At 40.3% G+C, this 15,638-nt stretch overlaps 1 protein-coding gene across 2 annotated transcripts in view; it reads left to right on the top strand.

Annotated features, from left to right (window-relative positions):
• LOC124605749 (beta-alanine-activating enzyme) overlaps window positions 1–15,638 on the top strand; it is a 169,807-nt gene that overhangs the window by 99,317 nt on the left and 54,852 nt on the right. For both annotated transcript variants that reach the window (XM_047137629.1, XM_047137628.1), the window contains exon 7: window positions 6,277–6,570. In XM_047137629.1, coding sequence (XP_046993585.1) covers window positions 6,277–6,570 — 294 coding nt within the window. The remainder of the gene's footprint in view (window positions 1–6,276; window positions 6,571–15,638) is intronic.

The raw sequence follows: 15,638 nt of genomic DNA, 5'->3' as shown, positions 1-15,638 counted from the left end.
ACCTGACCAAAAATATCCAGACACCCGTAAGTAATGTGGAATTGATCACTACATGTCACAAGAGGTGGATCCACAAGTGTCAAAAGAGGTCGAGGATATTGTGTTGTCAGTAGAGATGTACTACATCAGTTGAATGGGTCAGTGAGGAGAGCTCAGTGGGTATGAATTTGTGCTAGTCATTGGATGTCACCTGGGTAACAGATCCATCAGGGATATTTCAACCCTTCTAAAGCTGCCCATGCAGAATGCTGATGATACGACTGTGAAATGGAACCACAGCTCAACCCAGACCAGGCAGGCCTTAGGCAGTGATGGGCAGGAACCACTGAGCATTGCGGAGAGCGATTGTAAAAAACTGCATGAAATCATTGGAAGGAATCACTCATGAGTTCCAAAGTGCTACCAGCAGTCCAGTTAGCACAGTGACTATACTTAGTTTCTTTAGCAGTGGAAAATCCAGGATGGAGTATAACAATATTATGAAAAGGAAAGTTGCTACTCACCATATAGCGGAAATGGTGAGTCGTAGATAGGAACAACTAAAAGACTGTCACAGTATGAGCATTTGGCCAAGGCCTTTGTCAAAAATAAATCTATCTCTCTCTCTCTCTCTCTCTCTCTCTCTCTCTCTCTCTCACACACACACACACACACACACACACACACACACACACTCACGCACGCAAACAGAGCAACTCACACACATGACTGCAGCCTCTGGCAGCTGAAGCCACCAAGCAGTATTGGTATGCCTCTTACAGGATCACGCGAAGTGCCATTTGCGAATTTGCTTTTATCTCATCTGTCATTGCAAATCTTTCTCCTTTCAATGGGGTTTTCAACTTTGGAAATAAAAAAAAAAAAAAAGTCCGCAGAGGCCAGGTCTGGAGAGCACAGAGGATGAGACAGCACAGTGGTTTCATTTTTTGTGCAATAGTCATGCACCAACAGGGATGAATGTGCAGGTGTGTTATTGTGACACAAGAACCATGAATTGTCTTGCCACATTTCAGGCCATTTCCTTCACACATTTTCTGACAGGCATTGGAACACATCCAGATAATACCATTGATTAACAGTTTGTCGCTGTGGCATGAATTCGTGATGAACTAATCCTTCAAAGACAAAGAAAACTATCAGCATGGCTTTGACATGTGACCTGACCTGATGAGCTTTTTTTTTATCTTGGAAAAACTTTCCCAACCCATTGTGAAAACTGAACCTTGGTCTCAACATCATAACCATAGACCCATGTCTCATCACCAGCAGTGGTTCTCTTAACGATCATTTCCTTCTCATTTGCACAGTCCTAAAGCTCTTCACAGATTGCAAGGCGAATGTCTTTCTGGTCTTGACTCATGAGCCGTGGGACAATCTTGGTGGCAACATAATGCATTTCAAGATGTTGTGTCAGGACTTCATGACATGATCTAACTGAAATGTTATGTTCTTGTGCAATCAACAGTGAGTCTTCTACTGGCACATGATTTCATTGACATTGCTGACAATTGGTAGACACCAAAGGGCATCCTGAATGGGGGCCATCTTTAACTTCCTCTGGCCATTTTTAAACTGTGTGAATCATTCGTAACACTGAGTTTGGCTTAAGTGCTCATCACTGTAGGCTTTCTGCATCATTTGGTGTGTTTCTGGAAAGGTTTTCTTGAGTTTCACGCAAATTTAATGCAGATGCATTGCTCCTCTAACTCTGCCATCTCAAAATTCACAAACTGTGTGACACAACATTCTACTAAATACAGCACTGAACAATAACTAACAGACATACAACAGTGAAACTTCCAGCAGTTACACATTAAACACAGGTGTCTGCAGGGATTCCAACCACATTTCACTCCAACACACCATTGGCATGAAATTATGAGAGTTCTTGAATTTTTTGAACAGACCTTGTAACCTCCCCCTCACTTATCGACCTTAATGACAGTGAAAAATTAAACCGCATGTACCTAATGGAAATTTGGGAAAGCAATCGTCACCGAAGTTAATCTGTTGGTAAAGAGGGAGGAAAGGGTTACATCTAAATGAAAGGAAAAATGCAAATGAAACTGGTGGAAATTAATTTTGAAAAGGGGTAAAGTTAATAAAGAAAGTAAATGTGTGACCGTTATGTTAACAATTAACTAGCGGTAATTAGATATTTGAGATTTGGGGGAAATTACGGTTGCCAGTCCTAAGGACAATTACTATAGTAACTGAAAAAGAAAGGTTATTACACATATAATTAGCACTAGAAGCGGGGCAACTGAAGGTTGACACGTGTAGTGTGAAAACTGAAAGTTTGTCTGAAGTAATAAATTTCACTACACTCTGACTTAATTTAGCAAAAGAATTAATAAAACCGGAAAATCAAAAGTTAATTTAGTGACTGAAGTTAATAGTGAGCTTTCTTTCTGAAGCACATCGAAATTCAGTAAAATACGGTTAGTCTTGGACTACCTCAACAATCATTTCAAAAGCAGCTTGAATCTACACAATTTAGAAATAAGAGATTTAACTTTGAACTTGAATTAAATGATTCTGAACAATTAACAATAGTAAAATTTTGTATGTACCAAGCTGAGCTGCAGTCACAGGTAAGCTAAAATATGGTAACAAAACTCGCACTCTTAATTTGTGCTTGTGTAATCTAAATATTGTAGCCAGCTATGAATACTTTAACTGAACTTTGAAATTAAAGCAGTGAAATCGAATTATAATGCTTTAATGCTGGCGTTTGAATTTCAACGACACTCGGGTTCATTTCGGGAAAGGAAGGGACCCTGCTTGGCAATGCAATTGGGACAATGAGCAACAAAGGTTCATGCTAAGTTGCTGTAATTTTGCGAGGCAAATGGAACAGTTTGAAAAGCTGAGGTCTGCCATACAGTTCTGAAACTTTACGTGCTTTTAGTCTTCCTTGTTGGTTGATTGAAGGTTTGAAGTCTGCGATCGAGGAGGTGGCGACAGTCACTCATTGTCGGCCGTCGCTGTTGCAGAAGCTGGACGCTGGCGCGCCTTCTTCTCGACACGGTCACCAGGCGAAACGGGCTCTTGATGTGTGCCAGCTAATGCTTCCCGTCTGCGACACCGTGCTAGAAACCATCATAGCCATTCGATCGCAATTACATGCTGCCAAACCCCGAAAGCCCGGCAACTTGCGGGAGCGTCACACAACACACCAGCTCAATCGCACTACTCCAACCAGACTCCCCCTCGCTGCCCGCGCTCCACGCGGCAGAGTTAACACTACCAAAGATCCTACACACTTTCGTTCTTCACACGACCTATCGATGTACTCGTTCGATAGCATAGTTTTCCCTAGGCAAGACCCAGCGTAAAATACAAATAATACACTCCTGGAAATTGAAATAAGAACACCGTGAATTCATTGTCCCAGGAAGGGGAAACTTTATTGACACATTCCTGGGATCAGATACATCACATGATCACACTGACAGAACCACAGGCACATAGACACAGGCAACAGAGCATGCACAATGTCGGCACTAGTACAGTGTATATCCACCTTTCGCAGCAATGCAGGCTGCTATTCTCCCATGGAGACGATCGTAGAGATGCTGGATGTAGTCCTGTGGAACGGCTTGCCATGCCATTTCCACCTGGCACCTCAGTTGGACCAGCATTCGTGCTGGACGTGCAGACCACGTGAGACGACGCTTCATCCAGTCCCAAACATGCTCAATGGGGGACAGATCCGGAGATCTTGCTGGCCAGGGTAGTTGACTTACACCTTCTAGAGCATGTTGGGTGGCACGGGATATATGCGGACGTGCATTGTCCTGTTGGAACAGCAAGTTCCCTTGCCGGTCTAGGAATGGTAGAACTATGGGTTCGATGACAGTTTGGATGTACCGTGCACTATTCAGTGTCCCCTCGACGATCACCAGTGGTGTACGGCCAGTGTAGGAGATCGCTCCCCACACCATGATGCCGGGTGTTGGCCCTGTGTGCCTCGGTCGTATGCCGTCCTGATTGTGGCGCTCACCTGCACGGCGCCAAACACGCATACGACCATCATTGGCACCAAGGCAGAAGCGACTCTCATCGCTGAAGACGACACGTCTCCATTCGTCCCTCCATTCACGCCTGTCGCGACACCACTGGAGGCGGGCTGCACGATGTTGGGGCGTGAGTGGAAGACGGCCTAACGGTGTGCGGGACCGTAGCCCAGCTTCATGGAGACGGTTGCGAATGGTCCTCGCCGATACCCCAGGAGCAACAGTGTCCCTAATTTGCTGGGAAGTGGCGGTGCGGTCCCCTACGGCACTGCGTAGGATCCTACGGTCTTGGCGTGCATCCGTGCGTCGCTGCGGTCCGGTCCCAGGTCGACGGGCACGTGCACCTTCCGCCGACCACTGGCGACAACATCGATGTACTGTGGAGACCTCATGCCCCACGTGTTGAGCAATTCGGCGGTACGTCCACCCGGCCTCCCGCATGCCCACGATATGCCCTCGCTCAAAGTCCGTCAACTGCACATACGGTTCACGTCCACGCTGTCGCGGCGTGCTACCAGTGTTAAAGACTGCGATGGAGCTCCGTATGCCACGGCAAACTGGCTGACACTGACGGCGGCGGTGCACAAATGCTGCGCAGCTAGCGCCATTCGACGGCCAACACCGCGGTTCCTGGTGTGTCCGCTGTGCCGTGCGTGTGATCATTGCTTGTACAGCCCTCTCGCAGTGTCCGGAGCAAGTATGGTGGGTCTGACACACCGGTGTCAATGTGTTCTTTTTTCCATTTCCAGGAGTGTATTTACAAAACAAACCAATTATACATCGAGATAAATATATGTATATATATATATACAAATATTAAAACAATTACAATATATAAAGACACAGAAATGTTATATCTTCAGGTAACAGAATAAGGAAAAAATTATGGTACAATAGATGGAAATAGGAGGATATGTCTTTCCGGTGTTACAACCTGTTACATCAGTGAAAGTGTCCGCAGTGAGATCAAGTCACCATAAAGGTGAATGGTGGACACATGCCACATTAACATCTACTAATAGCTGTCTGGATACTTCTGATAAGTTAGTGTATGTGTATCTGAACTGCATTCTACTTGCAGTTTCTTACATCATCTTGTTCCCTCACTGCCCAGTGTGGAAAAACTGCACTATAACAGTTTAATTTAGTTCCCTCAGATCTTCATCAAGGTGTTTCCTTATATGCAGGAAAAACAATTTTGATCTAGTGTAATTAAGTAGGCAAGAGATTTTTGTGTCTAAAGACACCAGATTAATGAGAAATTATCTGCTGTTTAATGCTTTTCTCAATTCACTGAATAAATGGGGTTTCCATCACACTATATTTTGGCAGTGACACCTGCTTGCCATTTTTATATTTCTGTAACAACTTTTTACAACAAAACGTTATCTTTTGGTGCAGAATATTACCTATCAGAGCTGCAGTCTGAAGGTGGGACAGACAATTGACAGCTATCCAACATACGTACACAACAAAAAATTATTATCCTTTTTGCTACAGCTGCATTAATGCTTTTCAAGCTATCCACTGTGTTCTTGGATGCTGATCAATAAAATTACACCTGTACACTTTTCCATGTATCCTGTAATTTTATCAGTATAGTCTGTGCACAATATTTGTATACAGAAAGGAGTAACATTTTTGCAGAACCTGCTACAAAAGAGATTCTTGAAATTCTAAGAGCAGTTCTTCATTTTCTGTACAATTACATTTTTCTGGGGTATCTTATTGAAGTTCATAGTGCAGTTCAGTGGTGCTTGTATACCATCTATACAAAAACTATCAAAAATTGTTCTACTTTGAATCTTTTCAATCCTCTTTGCACATCCTGTCCCATGAAGGATTTCAGACTGAGATGTTTTCCTGTAAATGAAACACATCAGCTTCATGTAAACGAGTATATCTCCTTAATAGAAAAGCTAAGCTTCCCCTCAGACCTCTTATAAATTGCTGCATTATGATTACAATTCTCATTCATAGGGCCATTCCATTGTTAATTCCTAAAATCAATCACAGTCAGGTTCTCAAACATTGTAGCCGATTAGTGATTTATTTTTGGCTTCTTAATTGTAATTTTGACCATTTTTATTTCTTTTTTCCTAATTTGCTCATGCACTTTTGAGAATATGTTTTATGTTATAAATTACAGCTTCTCCCAACTGTTATACAGCATGGGAACTTGTACAAAAACACCTTAATTTTACATTTCTGTCAATTAATTGTTAATATTATATTAATTTCCTTTGAAACATTTCAGGAAAAGTGGATGTTCCTTCTGTCCAGTCTTGTGTTGTGCCATTAGTCCACAGCGAACAAGATTTTAGGAAGAAAACCTCTGAAGGAACACTGAAAACACTGTGGTCTGAATTACTGAATGAAGAACCATCATCAGGGGGCTTTTTGGAAGAAGGTGGATCATCCATACTTGCTCTTCAGCTTTTCTCTCTCTTGGAATTACATCTAGGTCATCACCCTCCTGCCTCTCTATTGCCTGCTCTTCTTACTGGAAGAGGTGCTACATTCAGAGAATGTGTGGACATTTTGGATAACGGTAAGACTATAAAATAAAAAAATTAGAATCTTTCTTGTGTATGATTCTTGGATAGAGCTACTGAAATTTTCTATGTATACTACTGGTAGTACCTCTAAGAGAATGTCATTTAAGTTTCTTTTCGGTTACCAGAATGCATAAACTGCCCATATAATATGTTTTTATCAAGGTTTTGGTTTGCTTTTATTTGCTGAACAGTAACAAGACTGAGGAAACAGTCACTTTTCATAGACACAAAGAATGAAAGATTGCCAGTGAAAGGCCTCATAAAACAAGGTAAAAGTACCTCTGGATGCTTCACTGGGTGGGGATTTAAACAATGCAACACTTTTTTTTTGTCCATAGCTGACTATCATTTTTCAAGTTTTGTTTTACTACATCTAGTATAAATAATGAAGTGAATAAAAATTAATTGTTTCATTCTTACTTTGCAGATCAGACATAATGTCATTTCCGATTGTAACATATTTTCTTATTACAATTAGGTAGACAGTAACTAAATTGACCTTTATTTTAAAAAAATTAAAAAAACATGATGACTGCTGTTGGATGTTACAGGGTATAGCCTTTTTTTAAAAATGTCTTCGGCTCACATTTAGTCATCTTTCCATTGACAAAAGTGATCATTTTGCCCCTGTTGCTCATTTTCTATCTTTGATTGCTTCAGATTATGAAGAGCTTAAAATCACTATTTACTTATGTTGAAATCCTATTGATAAAATTGTTCTTTGTAAGAGTGTAAATAGCTTTTTAACAATCTTGTTAACGTGTTATATAATAGATCGCAATGATGCAATGCTGAACACTAGAACTGTATTCAGCATGATGGTAGTTCAAAACCTGTCTAGCTGTCTAGGTTTAGCTTCTCTGTGATTTCCCTAAATTGCTTAAGGTGAGTGTAGGATGCTTCCTTAACCATCTTTCCCCCAACTGAGATTGTGCTCCATCTTTAATTAACTTTTCATTAACCATATTCTTTGTTCCTTGACATAATGCATTTATTCGAGCATTTACTGTCAAAATGATTCCAAATTGCGTTACTGTAGCACTGAACTTGAATGGGAGGTATGTAGTTAGTACTGAAAGTAGACTTTGAAGGAAATTTTATGATTTGAACTCATGTGGCGTACAGTGTGATGTGTAACATACACTTTGAGTAGTTGTGTATGCGTAGATAATATCTGCATTGGATCTGTCAATCAAAGTCTATGTTACCATTTTGCTAATTTTTGTAAATAAATATGGTTACTGTTCTAAAAGTTCTTGTGGTTCTGCTATTCTGTACCACAGCAATGTACAAACTTGAATTCATCGTACTACTTCTTCCTGTGGGGTGCTGCTGAAAGAAAACTCTTCATTACTCAGCTCTACTGAACTATCATTTTACTCCTTTCTTCCATGATTCTTGTGTATTTGAACAACCCAAGTCAAACAAATGACTGATCGATGTTACAATAATGTTCTAAATAATGACAATCACGTAACTCAACATACACTGAAGCAGTTCAAGCAATATCTACCAATGAGAATAAGTCAGTTCAAAGAGCGTCTTCATTTGTTCTGGCCCTTGACAATGTCAGTGACCCTCTTGCTCCGAGGAGATCACCGCAATTTCCATATGCACTACTTGTCATCCATAGCCAATAACTTTTTCTCCATATGCTGTGGGTTTTGGCTGATGCATGTTCATATATAGTCCGCACTTTCTGTATACACAGATGTTTGCGTGTGCACAGTGACCTTTTTTTTCCCTTGTTATGCTGCACCAAGTTAACACAGAACATGACCACCATTTTCAGTTAAAACTTCCGGGCTGAGAGGCTGTGGTCGATGTGAAAAATTTCCACCTAATGTTTCGTCTCCATCTGCGGCAGACATCGTCTGAGGTCATCTGGCTACTGCCACCGATGCACCAGGTACTCTCGCATTTATAGAGGGCACCACCATTCGTCACGTGATGCCGACGGTATGCCTGTCTTTGGAAGGCGTCATCATTCTCAATTAAGAGTAATCAATTGTCATTCTGCTGGTGCAATGTCGACATCCATATTTTGTCAGACTTTAAAACTTCCTCTTTTCTATTAAAATTATTATGGTGTTTGTCCCCCCCCATGAACCATGGACCTTGCCGTTGGTGGGGAGGCTTGCGTGCCTCAGCGATACAGATAGCCGTACCGTAGGTGCAACCACAACGGAGGGGTATCTGTTGAGAGGCCAGACAAACGTGTGGTTCCTGAAGAGGGGCAGCAGCCTTTTCAGTAGTTGCAAGGGCAACAGTCTGGATGATTGACTGATCTGGCCTTGTAACAATAACCAAAACGGCCTTGCTGTGCTGGTACTGCGAACGGCTGAAAGCAAGGGGAAACTACAGCCGTAATTTTTCCCGAGGGCATGCAGCTTTACTGTATGATTACATGATGATGGCGTCCTCTTGGGTAAAATATTCCGGAGGTAAAATAGTCCCCCATTCGGATCTCCGGGCGGGGACTACTCAAGAGGATGTCGTTATCAGGAGAAAGAAAACTGGCGTTCTACGGATCGGAGCGTGGAATGTCAGATCCCTTAATCGGGCAGGTAGGTTAGAAAATTTAAAAAGGGAAATGGATAGATTAAAGTTAGATATAGTGGGAATTAGTGAAGTTCGGTGGCAGCAGGAACAAGACTTCTGGTCAGGTGACTACAGGGTTATAAACACAAAATCAAATAGGGGTAATGCAGGAGTAGGTTTAATAATGAATAGGAAAATAGGAATGCGGGTAAGCTACTACAAACAGCATAGTGAACGCATTATTGTGGCCAAGATAGACACGAAGCCCACACCTACTACAGTAGTACAAGTTTATATGCCAACTAGCTCTGCAGATGACGAAGAAATTGAAGAAATGTATGATGAAATAAAAGAAATTATTCAGATTGTGAAGGGAGACAAAAATTTAATAGTCATGGGTGACTGGAATTCGAGTGTAGGAAAAGGGAGAGAAGGAAACATAGTAGGTGAATATGGATTGGGGGACAGAAATGAAAGAGGAAGCCGCCTGGTAGAATTTTGCACAGAGCACAACATAATCATAACTAAAACTTGGTTTAAGAATCATGAAAGAAGGTTGTATACATGGAAGAACCCTGGAGATACTAAAAGGTATCAGATAGATTATATAATGGTAAGACAGAGATTTAGGAACCAGGTTTTAAATTGTAAGACATTTCCAGGGGCAGATGTGGACTCTGACCACAATCTATTGGTTATGACCTGTAGATTAAAACTGAAGAAGCTGCAAAAAGGTGGGAATTTAAGGAGATGGGACCTGGATAAACTAAAAGAACCAGAGGTTGTACAGAGATTCAGGGAGAGCATAAGGGAGCAATTGACAGGAATGGGGGAAATAAATACAGTAGAAAAAGAATGGGTAGCTTTGAGGGATGAAGTAGTGAAGGCAGCAGAGGATCAAGTAGGTAAAAAGACGAGGGCTAGTAGAAATCCTTGGGTAACAGAAGAGATATTGAATTTATTTGATGAAAGGAGAAAATATAAAAATGCAGTAAGTGAAACAGGCAAAAAGGAATACAAACGTCTCAAAAATGATATGGACAGGAAGTGCAAAATGGCTAAGCAGGGATGGCTAGAGGACAAATGTAAGGATGTAGAGGCCTATCTCACTAGGGGTAAGATAGATACCGCCTACAGGAAAATTAAAGAGACCTTTGGAGATAAGAGAACGACTTGTATGAATATCAAGAGCTCAGATGGAAACCCAGTTCTAAGCAAAGAAGGGAAAGCAGAAAGGTGGAAGGAGTATATAGAGGGTCTATACAAGGGCGATGTACTTGAGGACAATATTATGGAAATGGAAGAGGATGTAGATGAAGATGAAATGGGAGATACGATACTGTGTGAAGAGTTTGACAGAGCACTGAAAGACCTGAGTCGAAACAAGGCCCCCGGAGTAGACAATATTCCATTGGAACTACTGACGGCCGTGGGAGAGCCAGTCCTGACAAAACTCTACCATCTGGTGAGCAAGATGTATGAAACAGGTGAAATACCCTCAGACTTCAAGAAGAATATAATAATTCCAATCCCAAAGAAAGCAGGTGTTGACAGATGTGAAAATTACCGAACTATCAGCTTAATAAGTCACAGCTGCAAAATACTAACACGAATTCTTTACAGACGAATGGAAAAACTAGTAGAAGCCAACCTCGGGGAAGATCAGTTTGGATTCCGTAGAAACACTGGAACACGTGAGGCAATACTGACCTTACGACTTATCTTAGAAGAAAGATTAAGGAAAGGCAAACCTACGTTTCTAGCATTTGTAGACTTAGAGAAAGCTTTTGACAATGTTGACTGGAATACTCTCTTTCAAATTCTAAAGGTGGCAGGGGTAAAATACAGGGAGCGAAAGGCTATTTACAATTTGTACAGAAAGCAGATGGCAGTTATAAGAGTCGAGGGACATGAAAGGGAAGCAGTGGTTGGGAAGGGAGTAAGACAGGGTTGTAGCCTCTCCCCGATGTTGTTCAATCTGTATATTGAGCAAGCAGTAAAGGAAACAAAAGAAAAATTCGGGGTAGGTATTAAAATTCATGGAGAAGAAATAAAAACTTTGAGGTTCGCCGATGACATTGTAATTCTGTCAGAGACAGCAAAGGACTTGGAAGAGCAGTTGAATGGAATGGACAGTGTCTTGAAAGGAGGATATAATTATGAACATCAACAAAAGCAAAACAAGGATAATGGAATGTAGTCTAATTAAGTCGGGTGATGCTGAGGGAATTAGATTAGGAAATGAGGCACTTAAAGTAGTAAAGGAGTATTGCTATTTGGGGAGCAAAATAACTGATGATGGTCGAAGTAGAGAGGATTTAAAATGTAGGCTGGCAATGGCAAGGAAAGCGTTTCTGAAGAAGAGAAATCTGTTAACATCCAGTATTGATTTAAGTGTCAGGAAGTCATTTCTGAAAGTATTCGTATGGAGTGTAGCCATGTATGGAAGTGAAACATGGATGATAAATAGTCTGGACAAGAAGAGAATAGAAGCTTTCGAAATGTGGTGCTACAGAAGAATGCTGAAGATTAGATGGGTAGATCACGTAACTAATGAGGAGGTATTGAATAGGATTGGGGAGGAGAGAAGTTTGTGGCACAACTTGACCAGAAGAAGGGATCGGTTGGTAGGACATGTTCTGAGGCATCAAGGGATCACCAATTTAGTATTGGAGGGCAGCGTGGAGGGTAAAAATCGTAGAGGGAGACCAAGAGATGAATACACTAAGCAGATTCAGAAGGATGTAGGTTGCAGTAGGTACTGGGAGATGAAAAAGCTTGCACAGGATAGAGTAGCATGGAGAGCTGCATCAAACCAGTCTCAGGACTGAAGACCACAACAACAACAACATGGTGTTTGTGAATCTCTATTGCTTCTCTATACATGCGTGCATGATAATGGGATGTTCGTGCTAGAACACTTGTCTCATTAAATTTAATTTCGTGGTTCCCATCTCGAAAAACATACTCAGCTACGGCCGATTTTTCGATGTGTCCTAAGCGACAGTTTCTTTTATGTACGCCTAAGTGGGTGTTTTCGCTTCTTTTCATTGTTCCAATATATACTTGTCCACAACTGCGTGGGATTTTGTATACCCAGGTGTTGCTAGGGCACCTTTTGCAGTTTTTAAATATTCCCAGGGGTAAGATAGATACTGCCTACAAGAAAATTAAAGAGACCTTTGGAGAAAAGAGAACCACTTGCATGAATATCAAGAGCTCAGATGGAAACCCAGTTCCAAGCAAAGAAGGGAAAGCAGAAAGGTGGAAGGAGTATATAGAGGGTCTATACAAGGGCGATGTTCTTAAGGACAATATTATAGAAGTGGAAGAGAATGTAGATGAAGATGAAGTGGGAGATATGGTACTGCGCGAAGAGTTTGATAGAGCACTGAAAGACCTAAGTCGAAACAAGGCCCCGGGAGTAGACAACATTCCATTAGAACTACTGATGGCCTTGGGAGAGCCAGTCCTGACAAAACTCTACCATCTGGTGAGCAAGATGTATGAGATAGGCGAAATACCCTCAGACTTCAAGAAGAATATAATAATCCAATCCCGAAGAAAGCAGGTGTTGTCAGATGTGAGAATTACCGAACTATCAGTTTAACAAGCCACTGCTGCAAAATACTAACACGAATTCCTTACAGACGAATGGAAAAACTGGTAGAAGCCGACCTCGGGGAAGATCAGTTTGGATTCCGTAGAAATGTTGGAACACGTGAGGCAATAGTGACTCTACGACTTACCTTAGAAAATAGATTAAGGAAAGGCAAACCTACATTTCTAGCATTTGTAGATTTAGAGAAAGCTTTTGACAATATTGACTGGAATACTCTCTTTCAAATTCTGAAGGTGGCAGGGGTAAAATACAGGGAGCGAAAGGCTACTTACAATTTGTACAGAAACCAGATGGCAGTTATAAGAGTCGAAGGGCATGAAAGGGAAGCAGTGGTTGGGAAGGGAGTGAGACAGGGTTGTAGCCTCTCCCCGATGTTATTCAATCTGTATATTGAGCAAGCAGTAAAGGAAACAAAAGAAAAATTCAGAGTAGGTATTAAAATCCATGGAGAAGAAATAAAAACTTTGAGGTTCGCCGATGACATTGTAATTCTGTGAGAGACAGCAAAGGACCTGGAAGAGCAGCTGAACGGAATGGACAGTGTCTTGAAAGGAGGATATAAGATGAACACCAACAAAAGCAAAATGAGAATAATGGAATGTAGTCAAATTAAATCGGGTGATGCTGCGGGAATTAGATTAGGAAATGAGGCGCTTAAAGTAGTAAATGAGTATTGCTATTTGAGGAGCAAAATAATTGATGATGGTCAAAGTAGAGAGTATATAAAATGTAGACTGGCAATGGCAAGGAAAACATTTCTGAAGAAGAGAAATTTATTAACATCAAGTATAGATTTAAGTGACAGGAAGTCGTTTCTGAAAGTATTTGTATGGAGTGTAGCTATGTATGGATGTGAAACATGGACGATAAATAGTTTAGACAAGAAAAGAATAGAAGCTTTCAAAATGCGGTGCTATACTGTAGACATCATTTAAGAAGGGATTTTTTGAAATCCCACCACTAATGGGATGAAACAGGGGGTGGAAGATTACTTGAAAAATGTCAATATTAAGGCAGTGGGATGAAATATTTTATGGAAAAATTTCGTTGTGAAAGCATTTTTGAAGCTAAATCTATGAAAATTTGAATTTGGCTTCTCAGTTAGATATAACAATATGTGTGTTTCACTATTTTTGTAAATTCAACCACTATGGTATGTGGGGGTAAAATAGGGGGGTGAAAGTTTTTATGGAAATATTTCATTATGCAAGCATTTATGAAATTAAATCTATGAAAATTTGTTTTTGGCTTCTCTGTTAGAAATAAAAATATTTGAATTTCACGTTATTTCCAAATTCAGCACGTCGGGGTGTGAAATAGGGCTAGACTAATTCACTGATTCATCATCACTCAGCTCGAACCACCAAGGACAGAAACTTGAAATTTGGAGAGGCGGTTGATTTTATTTCAAAATTCCACTACTAAGGGGTTGAAGTAGGGAATTAAAGGCTTTTTGAAAATATGTCACTATTAAGACAATTTTAAAGCTAGAACTATGAAAATTGGAATTTGGTTTTTCAGTAATAAATAGAAAATATGCATTCTAGCACTTTTGGAAATTCAACCTATAAGAAGGTAAAATAATGGGTGGAATTTTTTTTGAGAATAAAACGTTATTAAGGAACTTCTAAAGTATGTTTAAAGCCACATGTATGAAAATTGATATTTGACTTCTCTGTTGCAAATTGAAATAATACATGTTTCAGTGTATTTGGAAATTCAGCCCCATAATGGAGTGGAATGTGGGATGAAAAATTATATCATTATGAAAGCATTTTCAAAGCTAAATCTATGGAAAATTGTATTTGGCATCTCTGTAAGAAATAAAATAAAATAAAATAATCATGTTTCACAGTTTTTGTAAATTCAGCATCTAAGGGGATGCAAATTTTTAAAATAATATTTCTTATATTAAAAATTTTGAAGCCAAATCTATGAAAATTGGTATTTCACTTCTCAGTTAGATATAAAGAAGTATGTGGTTAAGGGATGAAAGTATCTATGGAAATATCATTACTAGAACACAAAAAACATGTTTAACAGGGACCTTGGACTCCAGCTGCTGGAATCACTTTTTAGTCAGAAGTACATTCAGAAAAGACCACTCTTCGATGGCCTTAATTAGTGTGAAAAGCTTAGAAAGTGTTGTAATTTATGAATGTAAAAATTCTATTACAGGAAAACAAAACAAAAATCTGTGCAGACAATGCAGTCTACGTAAATGAAGCAGCGTGTGCTAAGTTAGTGTTGTCATATTGTGCTACGGATTATGTCATTAAAATTACCTTCCTGCCCATTGACATTTGGACCATTCCTTGTCTTATTCAGTTCAATTTTGAGTGGACTTATCTATACTTCCTTCTCCTACTGATGTGTGCCTTATATCTCCTGGTAATACAATTTCTGTTGTTGATACTGGCCCCACAAATCTACTCTTTCCTGCATGTACGTTTGCCACTACTTCAAATATTGCTGGAAGGCCATTCAGTGACTCACTATTATAAAAGCTTGAAACATTCAGAACCACGTCTTTTAATACTCTTGTATCATTTCCTTCTGCATTTTCTTCTTTTTTGTCTGGATCAATCTTATCATCTCCATTAACTATAATGTCTTCTCTGACTGACCACACTGTTCTACCACCAGTGGCATTGTTATCTACCTTAACTACTGTGTTGTCACTTTTGTCGTTATGATCCGCAGGCTCGTTCAAGTTCAACTTCCTGCTTACCTCGATCATTCACTGTTGTGTACCACTTCATACACACTGGTGAGGAGAGGTGGGCTACAGAGTGGTGCAGCAGCTGTCATTGTGGGAAAGCTGGACGGGTGTAGAAGTGATGAGTAAATAAGCAAATACAGTAAACAAAAGCTTTACTTAAGTGGTAGCTTTCTCCA

The sequence above is a fragment of the Schistocerca americana genome, chromosome 3 (genome assembly GCF_021461395.2).
Source record: "Schistocerca americana isolate TAMUIC-IGC-003095 chromosome 3, iqSchAmer2.1, whole genome shotgun sequence".
Taxonomy (NCBI): Eukaryota; Metazoa; Arthropoda; class Insecta; order Orthoptera; family Acrididae; genus Schistocerca; species Schistocerca americana.
This window is presented reverse-complemented; position numbering and strand designations above follow the sequence as displayed.